Source organism: Nicotiana tabacum, chromosome 13, assembly GCF_000715075.1.
Source record: "Nicotiana tabacum cultivar K326 chromosome 13, ASM71507v2, whole genome shotgun sequence".
Lineage (NCBI taxonomy): Eukaryota > Viridiplantae > Streptophyta > Magnoliopsida > Solanales > Solanaceae > Nicotiana > Nicotiana tabacum.
The window spans coordinates 120,749,572-120,774,711 of record NC_134092.1 but is presented as its reverse complement, the minus strand read 5'-3'; the positions used below and the strand labels follow the sequence as shown (position 1 = coordinate 120,774,711).

The 25,140-nt window shown below is 36.4% G+C and overlaps 3 protein-coding genes across 5 annotated transcripts; 2 read left to right on the top strand and 1 right to left on the bottom strand.

Annotated features, from left to right (window-relative positions):
• The first annotated feature begins 1,481 nt into the window (after positions 1–1,481).
• Positions 1,482–7,335, top strand: LOC107802981 (uncharacterized). Its single transcript, XM_016626566.2, has 6 exons — positions 1,482–1,696; positions 2,853–3,428; positions 3,850–3,938; positions 4,521–4,620; positions 6,110–6,337; positions 7,050–7,335. Exons 1-6 carry the CDS (start codon positions 1,553–1,555, stop codon positions 7,077–7,079), a joined length of 1,167 nt encoding a protein of 388 aa, XP_016482052.1. The 5' UTR covers positions 1,482–1,552; the 3' UTR covers positions 7,080–7,335.
• Positions 7,336–10,593: 3,258 nt separating this feature from the next.
• LOC107831575 (glucomannan 4-beta-mannosyltransferase 9) lies at positions 10,594–14,883 on the top strand. 3 transcript variants are annotated; one of them, XM_016659359.2, is made up of 9 exons: positions 10,594–11,133; positions 11,427–11,525; positions 11,925–12,177; positions 12,713–12,823; positions 13,339–13,475; positions 13,763–13,876; positions 13,961–14,160; positions 14,238–14,432; positions 14,525–14,883. In XM_016659359.2, the coding sequence occupies exons 1-9, from the start codon at positions 10,810–10,812 to the stop codon at positions 14,685–14,687; spliced, it is 1,596 nt and encodes a 531-aa protein (XP_016514845.1). In that variant the 5' UTR covers positions 10,594–10,809; the 3' UTR covers positions 14,688–14,883. The 3 variants fall into 3 exon arrangements, with proteins under 3 accessions (XP_016514845.1, XP_016514846.1, XP_075084527.1); XM_075228426.1 differs by lacking the exon at positions 10,594–11,133 and adding an exon at positions 11,205–11,340; XM_016659360.2 differs by lacking the exon at positions 12,713–12,823 and having other exon boundaries at positions 10,602–11,133.
• A 1,498-nt stretch (positions 14,884–16,381) lies between these two features.
• Positions 16,382–19,177, bottom strand: LOC107831574 (uncharacterized). The gene is made up of 5 exons (XM_016659358.2): positions 18,332–19,177; positions 17,798–17,919; positions 17,672–17,712; positions 17,484–17,582; positions 16,382–16,966 (listed from the first exon to the last, which is right to left on the bottom strand). The coding sequence occupies exons 1-5, from the start codon at positions 18,873–18,875 to the stop codon at positions 16,786–16,788; spliced, it is 987 nt and encodes a 328-aa protein (XP_016514844.1). The 5' UTR covers positions 18,876–19,177; the 3' UTR covers positions 16,382–16,785.
• Between the last annotated feature and the right edge of the window lie 5,963 nt (positions 19,178–25,140).

Sequence of the window (25,140 nt, the reverse complement as noted above, 5' to 3'; positions counted from 1 at the left end):
GTGGTACCTCGGAAGTGCCCTTTGTTGATATTTCTCTATGGCTGCACTTGCCTTTGGTTATTTTGTTTTTCTGTGATATGTAAATTCTTGTGTTCTTCTGTAATGTATTATTTGATTTTATTATGTGTTTTGTATTCCTTGTTGTATTGTATTGGCTTTGGCTCTTTGTACAAGACTCTGAGGATTTGTGTTTATGATTTTTACTAGTTTTCAAGGTTTGAGTTGTTTCGAATAAAAAAAATTGCTATTATATTTTATTTTAATAAATTTTACATTCAAATCAGTAGCTATCGGATGCTTCATTTTAATTAAAATGTCATTTACTTCACCCAAACGAGTTCAAAAATAAACTCACTTCTTTGTTGATTTTTTACTTGGTTTAAAAATTATAAACTTACTTTATTAAAAATAAATTGATCATGCAGATCTTATATACATTGATATTTTGGTACGTGAGTTGTCCGTGCGGTTGTAATAGAGATATGGGCGCGAGGTGCCGTGAAAATATGAAAGTGGGCTGAGGCCCGTATTTTATGATTATGAAATGAGGTGTCACATAGTGACTTTTATTTGAAAGAATTATACTCGAGGGATATTTATTTTAAGGAATTATATTCGAAAGATTTTTATTTGAAAAACTTATATGTGAAAGATTTATATTTGAAGGACTTGATTAATTGGTTGTACTTGTGTTCCTTATTCGTTTGAGCAATATTTATGGTGTTCTTATTGCTTTGTCGTTCATATCCCTGATTGATCTTTGTTTCCGTCACTGCTACTTGTTTTCTATTATCCCTATATATTACTGTATCGCACATGTTAAATGACTAGTGAGTGTCTTGACTGTACCTCGTCACTACTCCACTGAGGTTAGTCTTGATACTTACTGGGTACCGACTGTGGTGTACTCATACTACGCTTCTGCATATTTTTGTGCAGAGCTAGGTATTGGAGATATTGAATTCAGACAGAGATTAAAGTGTGATCGCAAGGATTCAAGGTAGGGCTGCTTGGTCGTCGCAGTCCGTTGGAGTCTTTTTATTTTTATTGTACTGTCCACTCTTATTCGAACAGTATTGTATATTAGATCCTTGGGATCACTGCATGTACTTAGTTAGAGTTCGTGACTCAGTATTACCAGTCTTGGGAGGTTTTTATATTTGTTTCCGTTTTTTGTTTCGACACTTGTATTAGATTATATGTTTAAAAAAATGGCTCGAAATGTAATTTTAATCGGCTTACCTAGTCTTAGAAACTAAGTGACACGACGTATGTAATGAGATTTTTGGGTCGTGACAAATATGTAACAACCATCCAAACAAGCCCTAAAGAGTAATACCTAATTTATCAATAGTACAAAGCGAAATCAATATCAAAATAAATTTGATATGGTATTGATATAACATAAGAAAGAAATTGAAAATACCAAATAAACACCCTAACCCCCACGATCTTAGACTATATATAAAACCTACCCACATCACACGCCTTCATAAAAAAGCGCCACTGTACACAAACTGCAAAAACCGCCTCTTTCACTTCACAGCCAGCCATGGGGAAAAGTGACGATTCAATTCAGAGAAGGAAGAATAAGAAGAGCAGAAAGAAACAAGATGATAATAAGCTCTCCGCTCGTATCTCCGGCATTATTGCTGCCAAAAAACGTCGTCTCTCCGGGAAACGCCGTATGTGCGAGGTCAATATTTTTCTCATTAATTTAAACCATTTTCTTTCTTTGGTTATTTAATATCTTGATTTCTTTTCATGAAATATGAGGAAATGTTATAATCACAACTGGGTTATGAAAAAAAGATTCTAACAGTAGCGAGTCATGAGTAGTTTTTTTTCTTTGATTGAAGCTGTTAAAGGTTTGGACTTTAAGGAAGAAAGGGAAAGATTTAGGTTTTAGTAACTTTTAATGGAGTTTTAAGGAACTGGGTATCCTTTTATTGTATATAAGATTGTCTTTTTTTTTTTTTTGCATTGTTTAGTTTAATTTTACATTTTATATAAACTATTTCTTCTGGGTTTTTTGATTTTCTTGATTTATTTGCTTGGGTTGCATTATCAACTACTTGGGAATGTTATATTGACAAATGTGTATGAAAAACAGATTCTAAAAGTAGTGAGTCATGATTATTATTATTTTTTGTTTGCGAAGCTCTTAAATGTGAGGACTTTGAGGAAGGAAGAGGAAGATTTAGGTTTTAGTAACTTCTAGTGGAGGTTTTAAGGAACTGGGTGTCATTTTATTGTTATGTGAAGTTTTTTTTGTTGGTTGTTTAAGGCCTTAGGAATGTTCTGAATTTGGTTTACCTAAGTCTGATCAGTGGCGAAGTTAGTAATTTCCTCAAGGGTGTTCAAACTTGAAAGAAGTGAAAAAAATTCACCGACAAAGGGTGTTCAGTATATGTTATACGCCTATAAAACATAATATTTACCACTCTTCAGATAATGTAGCTTCACCCCTGAGTTTGATTATGCTGGTGATATATCTATTTGGAAGCGCATTGGTTTGATTGTTGAGTAATTATCTCTCCCACTATCTGTTTGTTCATGTTGATTCATGATCAGTAACCATCAAATTTTTGCACTTTTTTTGCTTGTGATATTGCTCAAGAGGCATATGCAAGAGATAGAATAATTGGTATTGGATAGGGTCTAGCATATGTATACTGTCTTAATTTTTTTTGCCTATGTATATTGTATACATGGTCATAACTGAAACCAATGGGTTGTGTTGAACTGTTCTCGTAGGGCCATTGTGTTTGTAACTTTCTCTGATTGATTTATTGGCCTAATGGTGCTAACTTTTGTGGTGTTAATTTTGCTCTTTTTCTTGCCTATGACAGGGAATGTGTTATAGTCTGCCTACACCTGAGGATCCCTTCAATGAGAGGAATGGAAAACCTGAATTTGTGAAGAAAAAGAAAAAGCAGATCAATTCGAAAAAGGACAAGAATCGTGTTAACAAGACTAGGGTCGGTTTGAAAACCCGAGCTATCGATTGTGATTATGCAAAGGTGATGGCTGAAAATAAGAAATCACAAAATGCTGACAAGTTAGAGGAAGAGCTCCATACAGCTGCTGCTTGGGGACGAGATGCTTTTGATAATCACCTGGATGCTCCAACTAAGTTTTTAATTCTATGCTTGAAAAACATTCAGGATGGGCTTCAGCAAGATGGAACCTTCAATGACGGAGAGGACAAGCCTTTCTTCGTCCATACATGGGGAATTGAATTCTGGAAATATTTTACTTGTGGCAAAGATATAATTGGTACAAATCAAGCCCATGCTACGGTTGAGCAAATTGCTTGGGTTGCAGCAACGGCTGCTGATGCCATCTCAAGTAAGGAGAAAGAAGGGATATCAATTAGCAGCCCATTCCTTTTATTCCTTGTTCCCTCTCAAGAGAAAGCTGCTAAGGTCTGGTGCAATATTATCCAAATTCTCATTGCTCTACTGTTTGTAATATTTTTATCATAACGTTCTGAAACTAGAGATGTATGATAAATTTGATTTCTGATGGCTGGAAGTAGCTATTTTCTTAAGTTTTGGACTTTGAGAGCAAGTAATTTAGCTGAAAGTCTTGACTATTGGATAAAAGGTCCTTAGAAAATCTTGGATTCGACATAATTGTTTTACAAATCTCCTGCTTCTTTTCTATAAAATGATTAATGTTCATTACCCAGTGCAGTGTATCCTTCTCTTTCTATGTATTTTGTCTGTGTATATATTACATGTCCATACATATGCTTTAAGTTTACTTGATAAATTTTATATAGGTATCTATATGTATCTTTCTGTGTCTTTTTATGTCTTATTCAACATTTTAATTGTTCCTTAGGTGCGGAAAATATGCAAGCCTTTGAAAGCTCTTGGAATACATACAGTGAGTCTGCATCCTGGTGCTTCCATAGACCACCAGATTCAGGGGTACCATTTCCTTGTTTCCCTCCTTTATCTTCCCTCCCTCTTTTCTCTCTCTTTTTTTAGTTAATATTTTGTAACTTATCTAAATTTGAAGTTATTAGCTTCTCAAGGTTGATTTATTTGTGTATTACTTGAAAGATGTAAATGTGATTTTGTTTCAGAACCTTAGACTTATAGCTGCCGATTCTCTGCTTGGCATGTGATCTGTTCTGTCAGTAGTAAGGTCTAGTCATTGTTATGGTCCATAAATAATTGCACTGATGTGTCATTACCCCTCATAGCAACAACTTCTGGTTGTGTGACTTTACATGTGGCTACGTGTTTCTACTTTCTGGAACCGGTCATATATTTTATTGGCTTAGTGGTGTTTGCTGACCCGTGAAAGTAACTTCTCTTCGCTTTTAAGGTTATATTCCTTTTGCTGCAATTGGATTGTCTCCAATTGCAAATAGTAGCAGTAGCTTACTGCTTTGCTTCCATGCATGACATTTTATTCCCATTTGCTTTCACACATGCTGAGTTTTATACTTGTGTACCTGCTGTTTTCTGCGTCTCCCTAAATATGATTACACTTTTTGTTGGCAGCCTGAAGAACTGTGAGCCGGAGTTTCTTATATCCACTCCTGAAAGACTTCAAGAGCTTCTCTCATGTGGTGCCATTGATACTTCTGATGTTTCTTTCCTGGTAATATTGATTATCTTGTATTTTACTTACTTATTGAGTTTGTCTTGGATCTTTTGTCCTTCCTATCATTGTTTTCAAATGTAGATAGTAGTTGTGAAGCTAGAAACTAGATAACTGTGCTCTCTAGTTAACGCAAGAATTTCTCTCTTTTCATTTCCACACATATTTAATTTCTTCTTATTGTCATTTTTCTAAGTTCTTGCAAAACTTGGTTAGATTGGCTACCAAATTTTCTCAGTATCTTCTCCGTAAGGGGAAAAAGAGGAGAAAGGATTTATTCTCATAAAAGATAAGCGTCAAGAAAGCAAAAGGAATTGCAGTAACAAGACAGAAGAAAAGCAGGGAAGTAAAAAGCACAAACTGGCACAGAACTAAAATAGAACTGATCTGGATATGAAAGCACGGTTTGAAGATGGTTTTCCCTGAAAATAGCGCTATTAGACACGGGACAAAATGAATCTCGCACCATAGACTGTCCCCTCTTGTCCTTGTTTGAATTGTAATGAAGCTTCCCTGCTGGTTCAAAAGGACAAAATGAACAAATAAATAATGTGGTCAAGGAAAAGCAAAAGGTTGTAGCTGTGATGGGGTGGGACTGGAGGCGGATCTTATTAACTGGAGTATTTTTTGTATAACGTCTCATTAGGTGGAGTAGTATGCTCCTTGTTTTGATTTTGTGCTGAAAATGTGAAAACATCTATATGGTGGTACCTGGTTTATTCAAATTAGGAATTGCTTTCCAGAAAACGAGTAAAGGAAGCTAAAAGATAAGGTTACTGTACAGATCTTCTGTTTTTAGTGGGAGGAGAAGATGGAAAATTTAGAAAGTTTTTCTGAGCCAACACTAACCAGATTTCTTATGAATCCAATTTTAGTGCGACATACTAAGATTTAAGGGTCTCTTTGGTTTGGTATTCCTGCCTGATTTGACCAGCTTCATTAAAGTTACACTTTCAGCTAACCCGCATATTTCTTTGGTGAAAGTAATTGATATTAACCTTATCAAAGAGAGAGTAATTGATATTTAATTAGTTATTTAACAATCACGCGTTTCAGTTATCAGAGTCGATGTGACAATTCAAAGCAGACATGGTCTTCTTTAGGAACTTAATCTCCCCAGAGGACGCCAAGCCTTATAGGCTAGTGTTACAGTGTAGTCTCCACATAGGAGGTGTCGGTGTAACTTGAGATAGTTATTATCTCTGATAGAGAGATGCAGGATGTTATATATTTGGCAGTTATGTCACTATTATCACATATTCTCCCCTTCTATTATAGCCCAGTTAGACTGGTTTTTGGACCTTATTCTGTACTCTTTTTTCCCCTCAACTAGTGGGTCTTGACTGAAAATTTGAGTTTTCCCTTGCGTTTGGGGTTATTATTCATGATCTATGAGATAGAGATGCAAGATGTATATATATGGCATTTGTATCACTAGCTTTACGTGTTCTCCCATTCGGAGATACTCATAGTAAGTTTTGTATTTTAGGTCATTGATGGACCTCTTAATGAAGCTGGTTATGTTGATGCGGTTGAAGCCATTGCAAAATCTATTTCTGGAAAGCCACAAATACTGGCTTTCAGTGACTGCTCAGATTCTTCATCCAATTTTCTTATAAAGAAGAGTTTTGGAGAATCAATCTGTAAAATACCGCTTGATGATCCAATAAATGGTCAAAGCATGGCTTTAGATATTTGTGCTTCTAAGTTGTCAAAGGTATGTCTTTATTTGGTTAAAACTTTAATCTTGCACTTCCCATTATAGATTGGAAGAGATATTAATTAGCTATGTGCATCTGCTGCATCAGTCAGTTAAGATATGTGTTTTAGCTCAACCAAAAATAATGGGAAAGTTGTTTGCCTGGAATTCTTCAATATATGTTGTTGCTTTGGTTTGTTTAATCTTGCAACTTGTCTTGTTTTCACTCTATTTATCGTGATCTTTGTGTGCAACAAGTTCTGTACTTACGATCTCTAACTTAATGAGAGTAGTAACTTTATAGACCTGTATGCCCATCTAACTTCAGAAAGTAGGGAAAATCCGAGTTTTCTCTCTGTTGATCCCAGAGCTAGTTAATTTAGATATCTTAATAAATGACATGATATCTATTCAATACGAGTTATATTTGAACCTTAACAGAGGATAGCTGGTGAGATGAATGGGAACAAAAGAAAATATAGTCAAGGTGGAAGTAGCTTGAGAGACTTGGCGTAATCTATTTTAGAAACGTGCCTGGCAAGTAGAACATACAATATGCCACAGGATCGACGAAATATTTGTCTATTAAATCTTTCTTGTGGTTAGCTTATAAAGTAGCTTGAGTTGGAGTGAATGTTCCATACTTTGGCATACGTGCTCCTTTTTATGTTTTAACTTGTCATTAATATATATACTGATACTGATATTTGTTTCCGACTTCATTCCACAGGCAAATGGAGCCTGCTCTCCAGACAGTTGATGTGCCCCAACTCCATTCTTTAATTGTTGCTCATTTTCAGATCCTCTGGGATAATTCAGCTTAATAGGAGGAAGTTCTATAATTCGTCTGCATGATTCTTGGTTATAGATGTAGTCAAAATATCCAAATGGAGAGAATGTAGTTGTTTCAATTTTGTTAATGTTGTATTAGCCAGTGATGTGAGCCCAAGTTAATTGTAACAAGGGTGTGTTTGGGGATTATTGCTTCTACTGGAGAATTGCAAGAGATGCATAAAGTTACCGCTTTACAATTTTGACATCTTTTGCTAGTTTCTGATATCATTTCTTTTTCCTTTATTTGCTAATAAAATACAAAGTGTAAGCAAGACAATCTAAGTTCTGGTTCTATTTTCTATTTAATCATTGTCCATTGACAATCATGGTAAGTTCTAATTACCATGATTTTTAATATGCAATTAAATTGCATTTCCATTCCATCAGAACTGGTTTAGTGATGTGAATCATGATTCATGAAGGAGAAAAAGTAGCAAAATGAATTACTAATGTACTACTTTTTTTAAAAGTAAAACTTGGTGCAAAGGAGTCCCGTGACAAACTTTGAATTACTCTCTTCTTTCCACAACGTTGCATGTACTATCATTAATCACACGTCTCGTACATATTCTCAAAACTTTGGAGTTTCTCATTTAAATTATTTAAGAATTTCAGCTGTGTTTTTCATATTTTCCAATTTGTAATTTTTGATATCTCGACCAAAATAATTGCAGAAACGATGAAATTGATTAGGATAAATTTGATTTGTTTTTGGCTAAGCGCGGATAGTTCATAAATTAAATGAAATTGGAATTAATTGGTTGGCAAACAATATCATCAAATATTTGGAGTAACCCGTTATCACTTTTAAGGGTGTGAATTGTGAAATTCAAAAATAGTCATAATTTCAAAAGTAATCGAAATTTAGTCACTTTTCGTAAAGATAAATCCGAACGACAACATTGTTCAAAATCCGAAAAATATTCCAGCATAATATACTAGAGTTCAAATTTTTTACATGTGAACTTTTAGCATAATATACTGGAGATATTATGCTAGAACTTTCCGTGTGCTGGAGTTCCAGCATAATATGCTGGAAGTTCATACACATGTGCACTAATCTCCAGTATATTATGCTGGAACTTTCCGTTTTACAACAAAATAGTGGTTATTTTTCAATGACTTTGCAAATGCTGGCTATTTTTTAATTATCCGTCCGAAAACTGGCTAGCCCGTGCTATTTTTACATTTTAAGGTTGTGTCTCTTAGAAGGGCTTAAAATTGCATCTATGGACCAAATGGTATAGAAACGACATAGAAAAATTATTCTAAGTAGTAGCCTACGTATCTATAATATATGTTAATTTATGTATAATATGTGTATAATCATATATCGATTAAAAGAATTAATCAGTAAATCTGGCCGGCTATTTATATAAAAATTCCAAAGAAATAGAGATCTCTAAGACTCTAATAGAGACCTGAAACGTAAGATTCGACTTGCATATCGTGCCCTCAAATATATTGCAGTAACTTTGTTATTTTTCTTATTACCTATTAATTTGGTTAGATATTTCTTGTTAATATCGTATGTATTGTCTCTGTTTCTTTTATTTGCTTTTCTTATAAATAATAGTTTTGTTCGATATTTCTTGTAAACTTTTAGAAGAGATCTCGTGATGATTGTTAAAGAGAATCTCGTGAAACAAAATGTCAAATCAATATGACCGAACATGAAAGGCTTTGAAATAACCAAGTTTATTGTTAATAATCAATTGGTGAGTTAATCAAGTTTACCAGTTGTAATAGTTGGTATATGTGTTAGATGTATTTTCATCACATTCCCTTAAAAAAAAGAAGAAAAAAAGAACTTAATTAAGCTGCCTCAATTTTTTTCATGAAACTTTTTTCACTTTATCATCACATTCCCTTCCGTTTGGCCATGAAACTTTTCACTTTTTTTCGAAATCAGTGTTTGGCCGTAAATTTTTTACTCAGATCACTAACAAAAATTCAAAAATAACCCAAAATTATATTCATGTCCAAACACAACTCTAATTTTCAAATACCATTTTCACTTGTTTTTTTTTTTTTTTTTTTTTTTTTACTTTTTTTCAGAATTTTACAATTCTTATGTCCAAACGCCCGCTAAGATGGACAGAAAATGAGGATGCCTAGAAATGATGCTCTCAGAATTAACTTAAAAAGAGAATAGATGTATATACTCGCAACCTTAGAAAGCAATCAGCAGAATTTCGTCACTTCATTTTAAAATTTACTATCTGGAATGAAAATTTTCTTGGTCGGAAACAGTTTACTTTTTAAATAAATTTACTCGGTGTAAATTCAAATTATTTTAAATGAAATATAAGTTCTGAGGGTGGGACCGGGTTGTGATATATATATTCTCCGGCTATCTTTTATTTAAACGTGAAATGTTAGGCGTTATCATGGTTCTGAGGGTGGGACCGGGTTGTGACATATATATTCTCCGGCTATCTTTTATTTAAACGGTTAAATGAGCGACTATTCAGGTTAATTCTTCGAAATAAGTACTACTGGTTCTATATATCTGAGCTGGAATTTTCTTGACTTTAATTTTTATTCTGGATCCACTATATCATCTTCGTTAGTTCAATAATTCTCGCAGTTCACCCAAAATCTTATCATTAACACTTAAGAAAGTTCAATACCAATAGAGATACGCAAATATATTCATGTAAATATTAAGCAACCTAGGTGTCTTTTTACAACAAACAACAACAACAACCCAGTATAGTAGTATGTACGCAGACCTTACCTGTTTCCAATAGAAACTCGGCATTCTTTGCATCCTTCGTTTCACACTTACTTTGCTATAATTATTTAATATAATGCGCTGATGGTAGTACATAATATTTTTTCATACTATCAGATAACTTTAGCTAAATAATAATTCTCTATATCTACTCTAATCTATTACTTCTTCAAAATTGCAGTAAACTACATGCTATAACTGATTAAAATTAACACACCGACAGTGTAATTTTTTTTTATATATATAGTCAGTGAGCACAAAATTAAAAGTGTATACTCCCTCCGTACTTTTTTATGTGCCATTGTTTCCTTATTGCTCCATCTTAAAAAGAATAATATCGTTTTATATTTGTAAACGATTTAACTCTATGCTTTTCGTTTCATCCTTCAGGTCATGCTTTTATAGTCATGAAAATCTCATGGTATGTTTAAAAAAAATTATTTTGACCCAAAAAAAAAAAAAAACTCTTAACATATTTAAGACCACAAGTTTTGAATATACTTCTTACTTTCTTAAATTTCGTGTTAAAATAGTTAAATAAAACGCAAAGAGTATAAAGTATTTCTCCTTGTTATTCGTCTACAATGCATGAGGCTTTGAGTAGTTAACCATCAACGAGAAAAAGACAGAAACTTCCTAGTATCAACGAAATCAATTAATTACAAGTACTTTGTGTATATAAAGCTCTCGTTCAAAGCGAAGAACACATAATATTTACGGCTCTTAAACTTGCTTCTTATTAGCTTTAGCGTGGCAAAATCAAAGACTCTTCCCAGTCAAACCTAAACCACGAATTCCATATATCATTCGAAAGTAAACATTTTATTTACTTACACACACACACTCATTTATAACACCTTCTCCTGCCTCTTTCTCTGGACATAAAATTTCCCACTTCACACAATCGCCTTCCTTATATATGGACATGATTTTCTCTTCATCTGTGGCTTTGTTGAATGCTCGTAATGGAATTACTAGCCAAGTTGGATTGTTTTGGCAGCAAACTAGAGCTCCTTTGATTGTGCCATTGTTAAGAATAGTGTTGTTTGTGTGTTTGGCCTTATCGTTTATGTTATTTGTGGAGAGGCTTTATATGGGCATTGTTATAGCTTTTATAAAGTTGGTAAGGAGAAAACCAGAGAAAAAGTACAAATGGGAGCCAATGAAAAAGGATGATTTGGAGTTGGGAAATTTTTCTTATCCTGTGGTTTTAGTGCAAATACCAATGTACAATGAAAAAGAGGTGCTCAACTTTACCATATTTTCGTAGCTGTAAAAAAAAAATTAATAATAATAATAAGCCCGCTGCACTAAGCTCCTGCTATGGGCGAGGTCGGGGGAATGGCCGGACCACATAGGTCTATTATACGCGGCCTTAACGTGCATTTCTGCGAGAGACTGTTTCCGCGGCTCGAATCTGTGACCTCATGGTCATATCTGTGACCTCATGGTCGAATCTGTGACCTCATGCTTTCAATAAATGACTTAAAATTGTTGAATTCTTATACTTATGTTCTTTAAATTGTTATTCTGCAGGTTTATCAGTTATCAATTGGAGCTGCCTGTAGCCTTTCATGGCCAGCAAATAGAATCTTTATCCAAGTCCTTGATGATTCTACTGACCCTGCAATTAAGGTTCAATATTCCCTTTTAAAACTAACAACAACAAAAAAATGAAAATTGTTATCATTTCTACTATAGTTAAAATTGAAGCTTGTAGAAGTGGAAAGTCCAGAATTTTAGTAATTTCCAAAAAGAGACAGACCACAAAAGTTTATTGTACGCAGTCTAACCCTTCATTTCTAAATGAGGTTGTTTTCACGGCTCGAACCCGTGATCTCCTGGTCACATGACACTAACTCTACCAGTTACACCAAGGCTCCCCTTCATTAAGTGTAATTAGTAACCTAGAAAATAAAGCAGTGAGCTACTGCAACAAGTTAAAATACACTAATAGTGTAAAAATCCTTACACTGTCAGCATATATGTTTAAATCCTGAGTTAATTGCTGAACTTACTGTAATAAAAGAACAGGCTTTGGTGGAGCAAGAGTGCAGGAGATGGGCAAGCAAAGGTATTAACATAAAGTATGAGATAAGAGACAATAGGAAAGGGTATAAAGCTGGAGCTCTCAGAGAAGGAATGAAGCACAGTTATGTGAACCTGTGTAGTCATGTGGCCATCTTTGATGCTGATTTTCAGCCCGAGCCTGATTTCTTGGAGCGCACCATCCCTTTTCTTGTACATAACCCTGATATTGGACTCGTTCAAGCTCGTTGGGAATTTGGTAAATGTCTTTAATTTCCTCTTTCTTTATAAAAATGTGAGTCAAGTAAACGTAAGAATGAGGGGAGCTCGCGCAACAATAAGGTTGTTTTGGTGTGGCCAAAAGGTTACGAGTTCAAATCGTAAAAACAACCTCTTGTGAAATTGTAAGGTAAAGTTGCGTACAATAGTAGGCAACAGTAAGATTGTAGATTGTCGTTGTGTGATCAGGAAGTCACATGTTCAAGTTGTGAAAATAACCTCTTGCAAGTTGCAAAATTGCAAGGTAAGGTATAGTAGACTCAATATGGTCCAGTCCCACTCTGGACGTAGCGAGAACTTAGTACATTGGTTGTGAAAATAACCTCTTGTTCTATTACTACTTGACTTTGAAAACTTGTTAAATAGAGTAAAATCAACTGGTTGGTCGCACATAATTAGCTCGAGGGAAATTTGTGACTTGGGTATTACCTTGAAGATAAATTGACAGATCAGTGAAGTTTCATGTGAAAAATGTTTTTAAAAAACTTGACATGAGAATAATGTTGATATTGCAGTCAATGCTGATGAGTGTTTGATGACAAGAATGCAAGAAATGTCACTTGGTTACCATTTCACAGTGGAGCAAGAAGTTGGATCTGCAATCCATGCATTTTTTGGCTTCAACGGTAGGCTACCAACCCACCCCACCACACCACACCCAAACCAAATATTGCATTGGTAAAATAAAACAGCCAAGAATTTGACATTATTATTGTTGTTGTTCGAGTTATCCCAAGAGCAAGGTGGGGAGTTCTTGGAGGGAGGGAGCCGAGGGTCTATCGGAAACAGCCTCTCTACCCCAGGGTAGGGGTAAGATATACGTACACATTACCCTCCCCAAACTTCACTAGTGAGATTATACTAGGTTGTTATTGTTGTTCCCGTTATGGTCGTCTTCGTGATTGGATGATTTTGAGCATAACAATAGAATGAGATACAAATAGCTTAATATTGAGGAGATTATAATTTAGAGGAAATACTTTCAACTCCAATACAATTTCAAGTTCCCTAAATAACTAGGGAAGTAAATAGAAGTAACATTACTATATGTGCAGAACATTTAAGCACCTCAATTATGCTACTTTACAAATAATCATTTGCTTGAGAATTTGGAATTAGAAAATGGATAATTTGAATGCAGGCACTGCTGGAGTATGGAGAATGGCAGCTCTTAATGAAGCAGGAGGATGGAAAGACAGAACAACTGTTGAAGACATGGATTTAGCTGTCCGAGCCGGTCTCAATGGCTGGAAATTTGTCTATGTTGGTGACCTTAAGGTACAATAACACATATCCAACTTAAGGATTTAACTTATATACACTGACTGACTGCACGTGTATATTTTAACTTGCTATAGAAAGTGATAGTATTAGGAAGAGAAATCATTGGAATTTAAACTTGAAGTTGAAGGATAGACTGAAAAGGTCAAAGGGGTGTTCTTTTTATCTCATCAATAGGAAGAAATTCTCAAGATAGTGGAAATGAAATGATGGTTCTAAATCTTACATTGTTATTACTATTCATTTAAGATTTAAAAAAAATTCTTCTTCTTTTACCCTATTAGGTGAAAAATGAATTGCCAAGTACTTTTAAGGCGTATCGCTATCAGCAACACAGATGGTCTTGTGGACCTGCTAATCTTTTCAGAAAAATGGCCAAGGAAATTGCAACTAATAAGGTGCCCTTGTTGTTTGATATTCACTCCTAAAACATGACAATGAAAATATTCAACAACTAAAATCAAGCTGTTTGATCATTGCAGAAAGTCTCTGTATGGAAGAAATTTTATCTGATTTACAGCTTCTTCTTTGTCCGAAAGATCATAGCACACATTGTGACGTTCGCCTTGTATTGTGTTGTTATGCCTGCAACCGTTTTCGTCCCTGAAGTGGAAGTGCCTAAATGGGGATCTATTTATATTCCTTCAGCTATTACTCTTCTCAATGTACTTGGCTCTACAAGGTAGAGAAAAGGAAAACTTTAACCTTGTATTGGCATGTGTTTAGTTCTCTTTCTTATTTATGTATGTTTTTTTGCAGATCAATGTACTTGGTCGTTTATTGGATCCTATTTGAGAATGTAATGTCCCTCCATCGGACAAAAGCAACGTTCGTCGGCCTGTTTGAGTCAGGAAGAGTCAATGAATGGATTGTGACAGAGAAATTGGGAGATGCTCTCAAGACAAAAATGGGCTCAAAAGCATCCAGAAAACTTCGTTTTCGAGTTGGAGAAAGGTAAAACTTTCAAATATTTAGAAGTGAAAAAAAATAAAGACGAAGAAAAGAGAGGTATGGGAATTAATTTGCTATCTTGTTTAACATGGCAGGGTACATGTTCTTGAGCTTTTTGTCGGATTGCACCTCTTGTTTTGTGGGTGGTACGACTTTTCTTTTGGGAAGAGTAGGTTCTACGTATACCTCTTCCTCCAAGCTGCAGCATTTTTCGTTGTTGGATTTGGCTATGTTGGTGTGTTTGTTCCCAATTCTTAGTCTGGATTTGAACTTCTTTTTGGTAAAAATTTAAGTTATATTGTAAAATTATGATAAGTAGCATCAAATTCTTTTACATCGATGCGTATAAGCAGCTATGCGCCTGCTTTGATTTAATGTTCTTTTTGTTCTTTTGTCCTTTCTCCTGTATAGTCAATAAGCCATAAGTGAAATACCAAAAGGATTGCTGGGTTTCTAAGTTCTAACCCAAAATAATATATGGTAATCATTTTAGTTCCCTTGTGAAGGGGAGCCTTGGCATAATAAAGTTGTTGTCATATCACCAAAAGGTTACGAGTTCGAGTTGTGGAAACAGCCTCTTGCAGAATTGCAAGGTAAGACTGCATACAATAGACCCCAGTGGTCCGGCCCTTCTTCGAACCCTATGCATAGCGGAAGTTTAATGCATCGGCTACTTTTTTTTTTTTTTTAGTTCCCTTGTAATATGTTGTGAAACTCATTAAACATGATGAACACGCCTTTCTCACACAGTAGAAGAATCTGCATTTTCAAATATCAGCACTAGAATAACCTGCATATTCAAATATGCTGAAGGCACCTTTCTCGCTTCATCTTTTGAGACTTCTCCAATTCCTCTGTGCATTTTTTGTTGGGTAAATATATGAAAAATGTTTCAACGGCACTGAAATAACACCTTTAGAGCCACTAGAATAACTTCATTGAAGAAAATCAGAGGCTTTTATGTCTCGCAAAATGGTCAAATATCATGAAATCTATAGAAGAAACTGCTGGACTCAAATGAGAGAGATAAAGATGGAACTCATTCCAAGCAAGAGAACACAAGCTTAACAGACAAGAACACATATCTTTACGTCATCTACTCCTCTTTCAGAAAGGTTGGTTCCTTCAAGTGAAATTCACACAGAAACATAATATGTTTGCCTTTTACTATGCCAAAAACGCATAACGTCGTTAGGATAATTCTGTCACATATTTCAAGAACAGAAAAACCACTAGAACAAGAGTTGGTTGCCTTATCCTTCACCTATCCAGTACTAAATCTTAACCTGTAACCTTCTTTCCTCAATCATAAAGTCACTTCAAAAATATTTTTTTAACAGCACATCTATGTCCTTTCATATTTTAACAAGGTCATCAAAAGTAAAAATAATCAAAACAGTGGACCCTTAAAAACCTCTTCACCTATCAAGACAGGTAAATAAGATCCCTCCTAGTAATTGACATCTGCACTATTCCACTGATCTCCCACAAAAGGCTCATGAGGAGAACTTTTCAATTAGTTAAATAAGCATCACAAGGGCATAGCAACTAAGGTGATTCTGAAATTTGGGGCTGTCAATGACTACTACTTTTAGAGAATATAGGGAACTCATAAAGGGCCATTGACTAAAAGCAACAAGAACTGTTACGCCTCAATCCCAAGCAAATTGTGATCGGCTATATCAAGCCTCATTGTCTATGTCGCGCTATATAAGAAAGACAGACAAAAAAATGAACCTTTTGGGAGAAGCTTGCTCGAGAGAAGCTTAACTAGCCAACGGTTCCATTTGGAATAAGGCCTCAAAAGTAAGCAGATCCAGACTAGGCTATGTGCACATACATATCCATCATAGTGATAACTTGACAAACACTGATTCAGTAACAACATTGAGAGAATTACAACAACAAACAACAACAAACTCAGTGTAATCCCACAAGTGAAGTCTGGAACATTGAGAGAAATCAGTGTTACATTTCCATTGCTGCACATTATTAATAAATCAATATTTCAGACTGGAGCCATTTAGACATCTGAGCAAAACTGGAAGTACATCCAGAATTATCTGGTAATAAGGAAATACCAAGGACTTTGGTGAAACAAATATCTATTAATAAGCCCTGACACTAATCACTTCGACTGATATCCTGGAAAAGACGAAAAGTGAACAAGAGAATCTACAAAATTTAAACAAGCTTACTGCTTTGAAGAAAGTCATGTCAACAAATTGACTGGACCTAAAATAAGATGTTTGTTAACTGGCTAGCTGAACTTCTTATCAATTTAAGTTGATATCCGTTGCAAACTACCTTTATGAAATTTAATCAAGATTATGTCTAAGGGCATCATACCCTGCTTTTATTCTTCTAAGTTCTGGTGACCCTTCTCTGAAATTGTCTCCAATATGTCATAGTGACCGTAACCATGAAACAGGACATTAATAGGATTTTCGCCCTCCTTCCTATATTCTTCGCCATAATTTGATATGTTTATTAAACTGCCTGAGCTTCTATCTACCATAAAGACAGAAATCGGGGACCTGCAACAAAAAAATCAGGAAAAATATTAACAAAATTGGACAACAGATTCTAGAATCAAAGCCTTAACCAGTGTCATGCATAGACAAATTTACATAGTAAACTAACAAAATAGTTCCATGGGAAATTGTATAGTACTTAATAAAGCAAGCCTCTTACTTGATTTAACTTGAAAGTAACAAGGGTAAAGTGGATAAAAATGGAGATAACTAACAACTCCTAAGCATCTTTTTCCATTATCCCACAGCAGAAATGATCTTGTTAAGTGCATAAACAAGCCATGTCATGCTATCTTTTTTTTAGAAGGGCCATGTCATGCTATCTTATACTACTAAACCTTGCATAGAATCATAATATAATGTGCTTTCACTCTATTTTTCAAAAGTTTATTTTCTTTTCTTCATACTTCTCTCATTATAGCATTACTGCCATTCATCGTGAATATACAACATCAACACCTTAAAACCATATTTAGTTGGATTTATGAATGATCAATCATGAAACAAAAGCAGCACTCACTTGAGAACATGAGAAGCCATTAGTAGCTCTGGTTCTCCTCCCCACACGTATGGCTTTTCAATTCTTTCTACATATGCATCAAAATCCCCTTCAATAAACCTACGTAACATAAAAATATCACATAATAATAAACAATAGGAACTGCATATCCAGAGGAAACCAATATGAAATAAGTAAAAAGAAGATACCATTCAGCTTCTTTTCGCCTCTTTAACAGCTCATCAACAACCTGTGCAATCAAAAAACAGTATTCTAATTTGTTTCCAGTGTCTATATTTTTAAAAGACAAAGCAAAAGAGAGAAATTGATGATACCTGAGCTCTTAATTCATCAGCAAGTTCTCTCTGACGATTCTCATCAGGAGCTCCTTCCCCATTTCTCAAACAAGCCATGTGTGCTATCGCTCTAAATAGACATCTCCCATCCGCTGGAACCCCTGTTACATTCACCTTTCAATTTGTCATTTATCCGAGCAACTTGGAAATTTAGTAGCTGGAAAACTCAACCAAATTCCAAATTAGTTTCTCAATTAAATCCAAATAATGCACTCCTCATCAGTTTATTCCATTTTTTTCACATAGAATAAAAAAGGGCTGCCCGATGCACTAAGCTCCCTGCGCGGGATCCGAGAAATGGCAAGACATGCAGTCTTACGCTGCATTTATGCAAGAGGCTATTTAGCCAGCTCGATGGTCACGTGGAGGCAACTTTACCGGCTATGGCAAGGCTACGCTACTTTTTTTTCACATTGAATAATCGATACAAAATAAATTCAGCAATTGGAAATCCATGAATAATAAAACAAAAATAGTAAATGAATATATGTTGTTGCGAAATGATTATAGTACCAGTGACTGTATAGTTGGCAGAGTTTCGATCAACCTCATCTGAATTTACAGTATTGCTACTAAAGCCTTGGGACTTGTTCTCAATCGGAGCAACAACTTCAGAATTTGAATCAGGTAAATCAAGAGATGGCGCTGCTAAGCAAGAGCATACACCAAAAAGGAGCCAAGCTGAGTCAGGATTATGGAGCCAACGCGCTGGCCTAGTATCCCACGCCACATTCCACGAACCTTCACCTTTCTTAGCCAATACATAATGGTGGTGGTGAAACACCGTATTCCGCCTCTTTACATCCTTATTCCTCCTCCCGGCGGGAAGAATCGCATGCCATATTGAAGCTGCGCCACCTCGATTTACAGAAGCTCCAAGTCGGCAATGGCTAGAATGATGTCGCCTCTGTAACTGATCCGAACCTCCAACTAATACTGATTTTGTCGGAGTTCCAATTAGTCGGTTATAAGCCGCCGGCGCTGAGCCGTGGGCGTGAGATAGTGAGAGTGATGCAAAGAGCCAAGGTTTAGGACGTGCACAAAGTACTCCGAGCATCACCGGATTGAACAAAAGCTTTTCAGATTTTGATAACTTAAAGCTATATATAACGAAAATTATAAACTAAATTGAGCATCCATTGTTGTTGGTGAGAACTGAGGAGAGAGAGCCGCTGTTATAGAAGAAGAAGATGAAGAAAATGCATTCTTCGACTGGTGACGGCGATAATTAAACCAAACTTTTTTAGTGTGAGAAACAAACTGATAAAAACATTTAGTGGGTTTTAGAGAGAGAAAGCTGGGTGGGACCCAATAGTCTCTTGTGATTTGAGATTGTTTGCCTTGGGCATGCGGCTCCACTTCTCTGACCGCTATTCCCAAAGTACCTAATTGACTATATTAACCTCAAAGATCTAACATTTGATTCTGGTTAATACTATAATTAATATTAAAGTGACGAAATTAATTGAAGGGTAAATTAGTCGTAATGTAAATTAGTTGTTTTGAGAGGGTATCACCAATCACGTGTATATCTCGAATATTCGCTGGTGCGGAAAATGCTTTGGGTTGTTGAGTTATAGGGATTTTCCATGCAACTTTAAAATATTTTCTTGTGGGGATATTTATTCGTTTAAATATTCTTAAAAGAAAATAACACTCAACCTTACTTTTTAATTAAATATTATATTACGGTTGCGTTTAAGGTTAGGTAGCATATTTATATGATCAATCCTTTTGGAATCATGTGAACAACTCAATCAGATTGTTTTTTTCTTGTAGTTTTTTTTTAATTTTATTTTATCATGTGCTCGGTATTCATTTTGTAGTCTCGATTAATTTGAATTTGTTAATATGATCGAGGGATCTTATGTCTCAGTTGAGACCTCATGTTAATATGATTGAAGAATCTTATTCGTCCCACCACAGCTCATAATGGTCCTCTTGTAGTTTATTAAAATATTTTTAATGAAAATAAAAGAATACTTCCTTTGTCTTTTTATATAGTGTTTGGTTAGAAATGAAGTTAAAATTCTACTTATGTTATATACTCCTATTAAATATTAAATAAGGTGTACTTGAAATATATTGAAGTAATACTGGAAAAATAATTTGATAAAACAATCCTACATTTGAAAAAGGGATGTGTGTGTGCAAACATTGAAGAACAACCCGGGCGAGTATCAGCAAGGGGCGGCGGGAGTTAGACGCGAACGTGCTAGGTGGCCGCAACATCGTCATATATACCAAGACAATTCCAAGGTTCTACTCGCGGGAGTTGGTACCTCCCGTTTTTCAGTTTTCCTTTGTTGTGTTAGTTAAATTGTTGCCATCTTAGTCCATATTAGTTTATTCACCGTAATAGTGTGCCTGTAGTTGTAACTTGTCTTCTTCTGGTTTGGTCTGTTTCCTGGTGTGTGATAGTGATTCCCCTTACTCTGTCGTAGGTATAATAGTTGTGGTCTGGGATGGTCGAGTGAGGTCATGTCCTCGGGGGGAACGGGGGGTGGGGCGGGGGGTAAGGTAGGGGTTGGGGCGGGAGGCAAGGAAGGTAAAGGAAACAAGGGTGTCTGTAGGTTGAGAATTGGGTCATGCAACGTAAGTACATTGATGGGTAAGTCTATAGAGTTGGCGAAGATCCTCCAAAAGAGGAGAGTCAATATAACGTGTGTCCAGGAGACAAGATGGGTATGATTGGGGGCGAAGGACGCAGACGGGTATAAACTTTGGTACTCAGGAGGCTAGAAAAGTAAGAATGGAGTGGGCATCTTGGTGGATAGGGAACTTAGAGAGTCTGTGGTTGAGGTTAAACGAGTGAATGATAGATTGATGATTATTAAGTTGGTGGTTGGAGAGTGCACCCTAAACGTCGTTAACGCCTATGACCGCATGTGGGCCTAGATGAGGAGGTTAAACGACGTTTCTGGGAGGGGTTAAATGAGATTGTGCGCCAGGTTCCGCCTGCTGAGAAGCTATTCATAGGAGGGGATTTTAATAGGTATATTGGGTCGACCGCAGGTGGTTATGGCAAGGTGCATGGAGGCTTCAGTTTTGGGGAGAGGAACGGAGTAGGTACATCGCTGTTGGATTTCGCTAAGGCTTTGGGTTGGTGATTGCGAACTCTAGCTTTCCAAAGAGGGAAGGGCATTTGGTTACTTTTCAAAATACGGTGGCGAAGACTCAGATTGACTATCTCCTCCTCAGGAGGTGTGACAGAGGGTTGTGCAAGGATTTCAAGGTGATTCCGGGTGAGATACTCGCGACGCAGCATAGGCTCTTGGTGATGAACATTGGTATTATGTTAAAGAGGAGGAAAAGGTCTGTTCGAGGAAGACCGGGAATCAGGTGGGGATCCTTAACTAAGGATAAAGCCCAAGAGTTGAAGAGGCGCTTGTCGGCTATGGGAGTGTGGAAGAGCAGTGGTGACGCGAGCATTAAGTGGTCAGCGACAGTAGACTGTATTAGGGAGGCTGCGAGAGAGGTGTTAGGGGTCTCGACGGGCGTCTTTGGTGGGCACAAAGGAGACTGGTGGTGGAATGAAGTGGTCCAAGGTAAAGTGGAAGCGAAGAAGGCAGCGTACCTAAAGTTAGTGGGGAGCATAGGAGAAGAGGAGAGGCGAGCGTGCATGGAGAGGTATAAAGTAGCTAGGAAGGAGGCTAAGCTGGCGGTCATGGAGGCTAAGACTGTGGCTTATGGTCGTATGTACGAGGAATTGGGTAAAAAAGGCAGGGAAAAGAAGTTATTCCGGCTGGCCAAGTTGAGAGAGAGGAAGACTCGGGATTTGGACCAAGTGAGATGCATCAAAGACGAAGATGGTAGAGTATTGATGGAAGATGCCCAGATTAAGGAAAAATGACAGACTTACTTTCATAACCTTCTGAATGAAGAAGAGGATCAGGATATTGTGCTAGGAGAATTGGAACATTCCGAGAGTCACCGTGACTTTGGGTACTGCAGGCGTATTGAGGTTGAGGAGGTAGTGTGAGCTATGCATAAGATGAGCAGGGGCAGAGCGACCGGGCCAGACGAGATTCCGGTGGAATTTTGGAAGTGTGTGGGGAGAGCAGGTTTGGAGTGGTTGACTAGGTTGTTTAATGTTATTTTTAAGGCGAAGAGGATGCCGGATGAGTGGAGATGGAGTACGGAGGTTCCATTGTATAAGAACAAAGGTGATATCCAGAGTTGTAACAATTATAGGGGTATCAAATTACTGAGTCATACCATGAAAATGTGGGAGCGGGTGGTTGAAACAAGGATGAGAATGACAGTGTCTGTATCCGACAACCAGTTCGGGTTTATGCTAGGTCGTTCGACTAAAGAAGCTATACACCTTGTTATGAGGTTGGTGGAACTGTACAGAGAGAAGAAGAAAGATATGCACATGGTGTTTATTGACCTAGAGAAAACGTATGACAAGGTACCTAGAAAAGTTCTCTGGAGATGCCTGAAGGTAAAAGGTGTGTCGGTTCCCTACATTATGGCAATTAAGGACATGTATGATAGGGCTAAGAATCGAGTTAGAACAGTAGGAGGCGACTCTGAGCATTTTTCGGTTGTAATGAGGTTACACTAAGGTTCTGTGCTCAGTCCGTTCTTATTCATCCTGGTGATGGACGCGTTGACATACCATATTCAAGGGGAGGTGCCATGGTGCATGCTATTCGCCGATGACATAGTTCTGATTGATGAATCGCGAGCCGGTGTTAACGAGAGACTGGAGGTTTAGAGACATACTCTTGAGTCTAACGGTTTCAAGCTGAGCAGGAAGAAGACGGAATACTTGGAGTGTAAGTTCAGCGCTGAGCCGGTGAAAGTGGGTGTGGATGTGAGGCTTGAATCACAGGTCATCCCGAGTAGATGCAGCTTTAAGTACCTTGGTTCGGTTATCCAGGGGGGAGGGGGGATCGACGAGGATGTCACACACCGTATTGGGGTAGGATGGATAACGTGGAGGTTACCATCTGGAGTCTTGTATGACAAGAGAATGCCACCGACACTCAAATGTAAGTTCTATAAAGCGGTGGTTAGACCGGCCATGATGTATGAGGCTGAGTGTTGGCCCGTTAAGAACTCACATATCCAGAATATGAAAGTAGCATAAATGAGGATGTTGAGGTGGATGTGTGGGCATACTAGGATAGATAAGATTAAGAATGATGATATTCGGGAGAAGATGCACGTGGCTCCCATTGATGACAAGATGCGGGAAGCGAGGCTTGGATGGTTTGGACATGTTCAGAGGAGAAGCCAAGATGCTCCGGTACGGAGGTGTGAGCGGCTGGTTATATAGGACACAAGAAGAGGTAGAGGGCGACCTAAGAAATATTGGGTAGAGGTGATCAGGCAGGATATGGCGAGGCTCCAGATTTTCGAGGACATGACACTTGATAGGAAGATATGGAGGTCGAGTATTAGGGTTGTAGGTTAGGAGGTAGTTGAGTCTTGCCTTATTTCGTACCATTGTGGGACTAGCCAGGTAGGGTTTTTGTCTAAGATAGCTAGTGGCAATGTTGTGTCTTACTATTTCGCTTTTCAGTGCAGGACCTATTTAATAGCTATCACTTTTGCTTTGCATCTTTCTTCTAGATTTCATGGTGTTCTTAATTTTTCTATGATTGTTGTGGTGATACTAATATTGTCTTCTTTTGTCCTTTTGTCTTTTTGTTTTCTTGAGCCGAGAGTCTTTCGGAAACAGCCTCTCTACTCTTTCGGGGTAGGGGTAAGGTCTGCGTATACACTACCCTCCTCAAATCCCATTAGTGAGATTATATTGGGTTGTTGTTGTTGATGATGATGAAAAGTAGAACAGTGTTAGAAAAGTAAAATCTTAAAAGTTATAAAAATTGCATATTAAATATTCAAAGTGGAATGGTCAAATGAGATTTCAAATTTTGAAGGAATAAAAAAATGTCATGTTATTTGAGATGGAACATGCACTTTAGAATTTGTCATCATTTGTCTGTTAATTTTTGTGATACCGCCAAAATTCCGTAAGTCACTTAACTAACCAAATATCATACACGTATAGTGTTTCGTATACACCTTATTTGAAAATCTTACGTAAATATTTTGTTAGATTTGACTGTTCAATTAGGGCATGGAGTCATTATGTTATATTCGACAAATTCAAGCTCAAATCAGACAACGTTTTTTTCCCCCTTTTTTTCTATTGTGGCCTTTCACACCCCAGAAAAGTTTTTTATTTTTGAAAATGAAAAGTCAATAATTAGCGTAATGACGAAGTATAATTGGTCTTAGGCAAAGAACAAGACTCGTACACAAATACAAAGAATATTTATTTATCTCGAGGATGTGCTTAAGGAAATCAAATTTATTTTTCTAACAGGCTTAAGCCATGTAGCTTATGCTTTGTTTTTTGTTGTTAATGTTTTTATTTTTAGTAATTCCAACATGACTTTTTTATTACTGTTCTCCTGTGAGAATTATTTTCTTGAGTCGAGAATCTTTCGAAAACAACTTCTTTACCTTCACAAGATAGGGGTAAGGTTCGCGTATACTTTACCTTTTTCAAACCCCACAATATGGGTTGAAATTTGATGAATTTAAAATATAACAATAATAGCATTGAAATCATTGTACTTTTTAAATTGTGAGTTCGAAATTATTACATATTGAAATTTTATATATATATATATATATATATATATATATATATATATATATATATATATATATATATATATATATTTGAACTGCATATCAATAACATTATATTTGGTTGAATTCGCGGCAGAAAAGCTGCAATCGACACTTCCTTTGAATCGTTACTTTATTAGTCATAGAATCGTCTTTCCCACTCCCAAAAGAATTACTTACTTTTAGGCTGATAATTAAGGATTTGACTTTGGGAAAGAGAATAATAATAAATAAAATCCAAAAGGAAAACAAAAAAGTGAAGGAGTATTCAATGGTGTAGAGGGTATGAACGTGGAAAACTAAGAACAGCTAAATTTGCTTAACGAACATATATCGGTTGGAATTCAAACTCATAAAAAGGGGAAAAAATACGCCCCAAACCTCGAAAGAAAATATCCAAATAGGTGACGTTGACAAAGATATGTTCCAAAAATTACCTGGCAAAGTTGAACACCTTCTCCATTTCTAAATATCTGTGTTTCCTCTATTTTAGTTTGGACAGACTTCCATAATTTTCATGACAATGATATTCACCAATACTATGTTAGCCAAAACCTCATAACTTATGTTGCCTTCTCTGGATTATCCTCCTAGCCTAGTATTTTTGGTACGAGACGGAATCGGGATTTCCAACTAGTTCTAAATTTTAAAAAATCAATTTCAAGTAT

Coding starts and splice junctions, on each gene's coding strand:
- LOC107802981 (XM_016626566.2), top strand. CDS start 1,553: ATGGGGAAAAGTGACGATTCAATTCAGAGAAGGAAGAATAAGAAGAGC. Junction 3,429..3,849: donor CTCAAGAGAAAGCTGCTAAG/GTCTGGTGCAAT, acceptor ATTGTTCCTTAG/GTGCGGAAAATATGCAAGCC. Junction 3,939..4,520: donor ATAGACCACCAGATTCAGGG/GTACCATTTCCT, acceptor TTTTGTTGGCAG/CCTGAAGAACTGTGAGCCGG.
- LOC107831575 (XM_016659359.2), top strand. CDS start 10,810: ATGGACATGATTTTCTCTTCATCTGTGGCTTTGTTGAATGCTCGTAAT. Junction 11,134..11,426: donor CAATGTACAATGAAAAAGAG/GTGCTCAACTTT, acceptor GTTATTCTGCAG/GTTTATCAGTTATCAATTGG. Junction 13,476..13,762: donor TCTATGTTGGTGACCTTAAG/GTACAATAACAC, acceptor TTACCCTATTAG/GTGAAAAATGAATTGCCAAG.
- LOC107831574 (XM_016659358.2), bottom strand. CDS start 18,875: ATGCTCGGAGTACTTTGTGCACGTCCTAAACCTTGGCTCTTTGCATCA. Junction 17,713..17,797: donor CTGATGAATTAAGAGCTCAG/GTATCATCAATT, acceptor TTGATTGCACAG/GTTGTTGATGAGCTGTTAAA. Junction 16,967..17,483: donor ATGGCTTCTCATGTTCTCAA/GTGAGTGCTGCT, acceptor TTTTTGTTGCAG/GTCCCCGATTTCTGTCTTTA.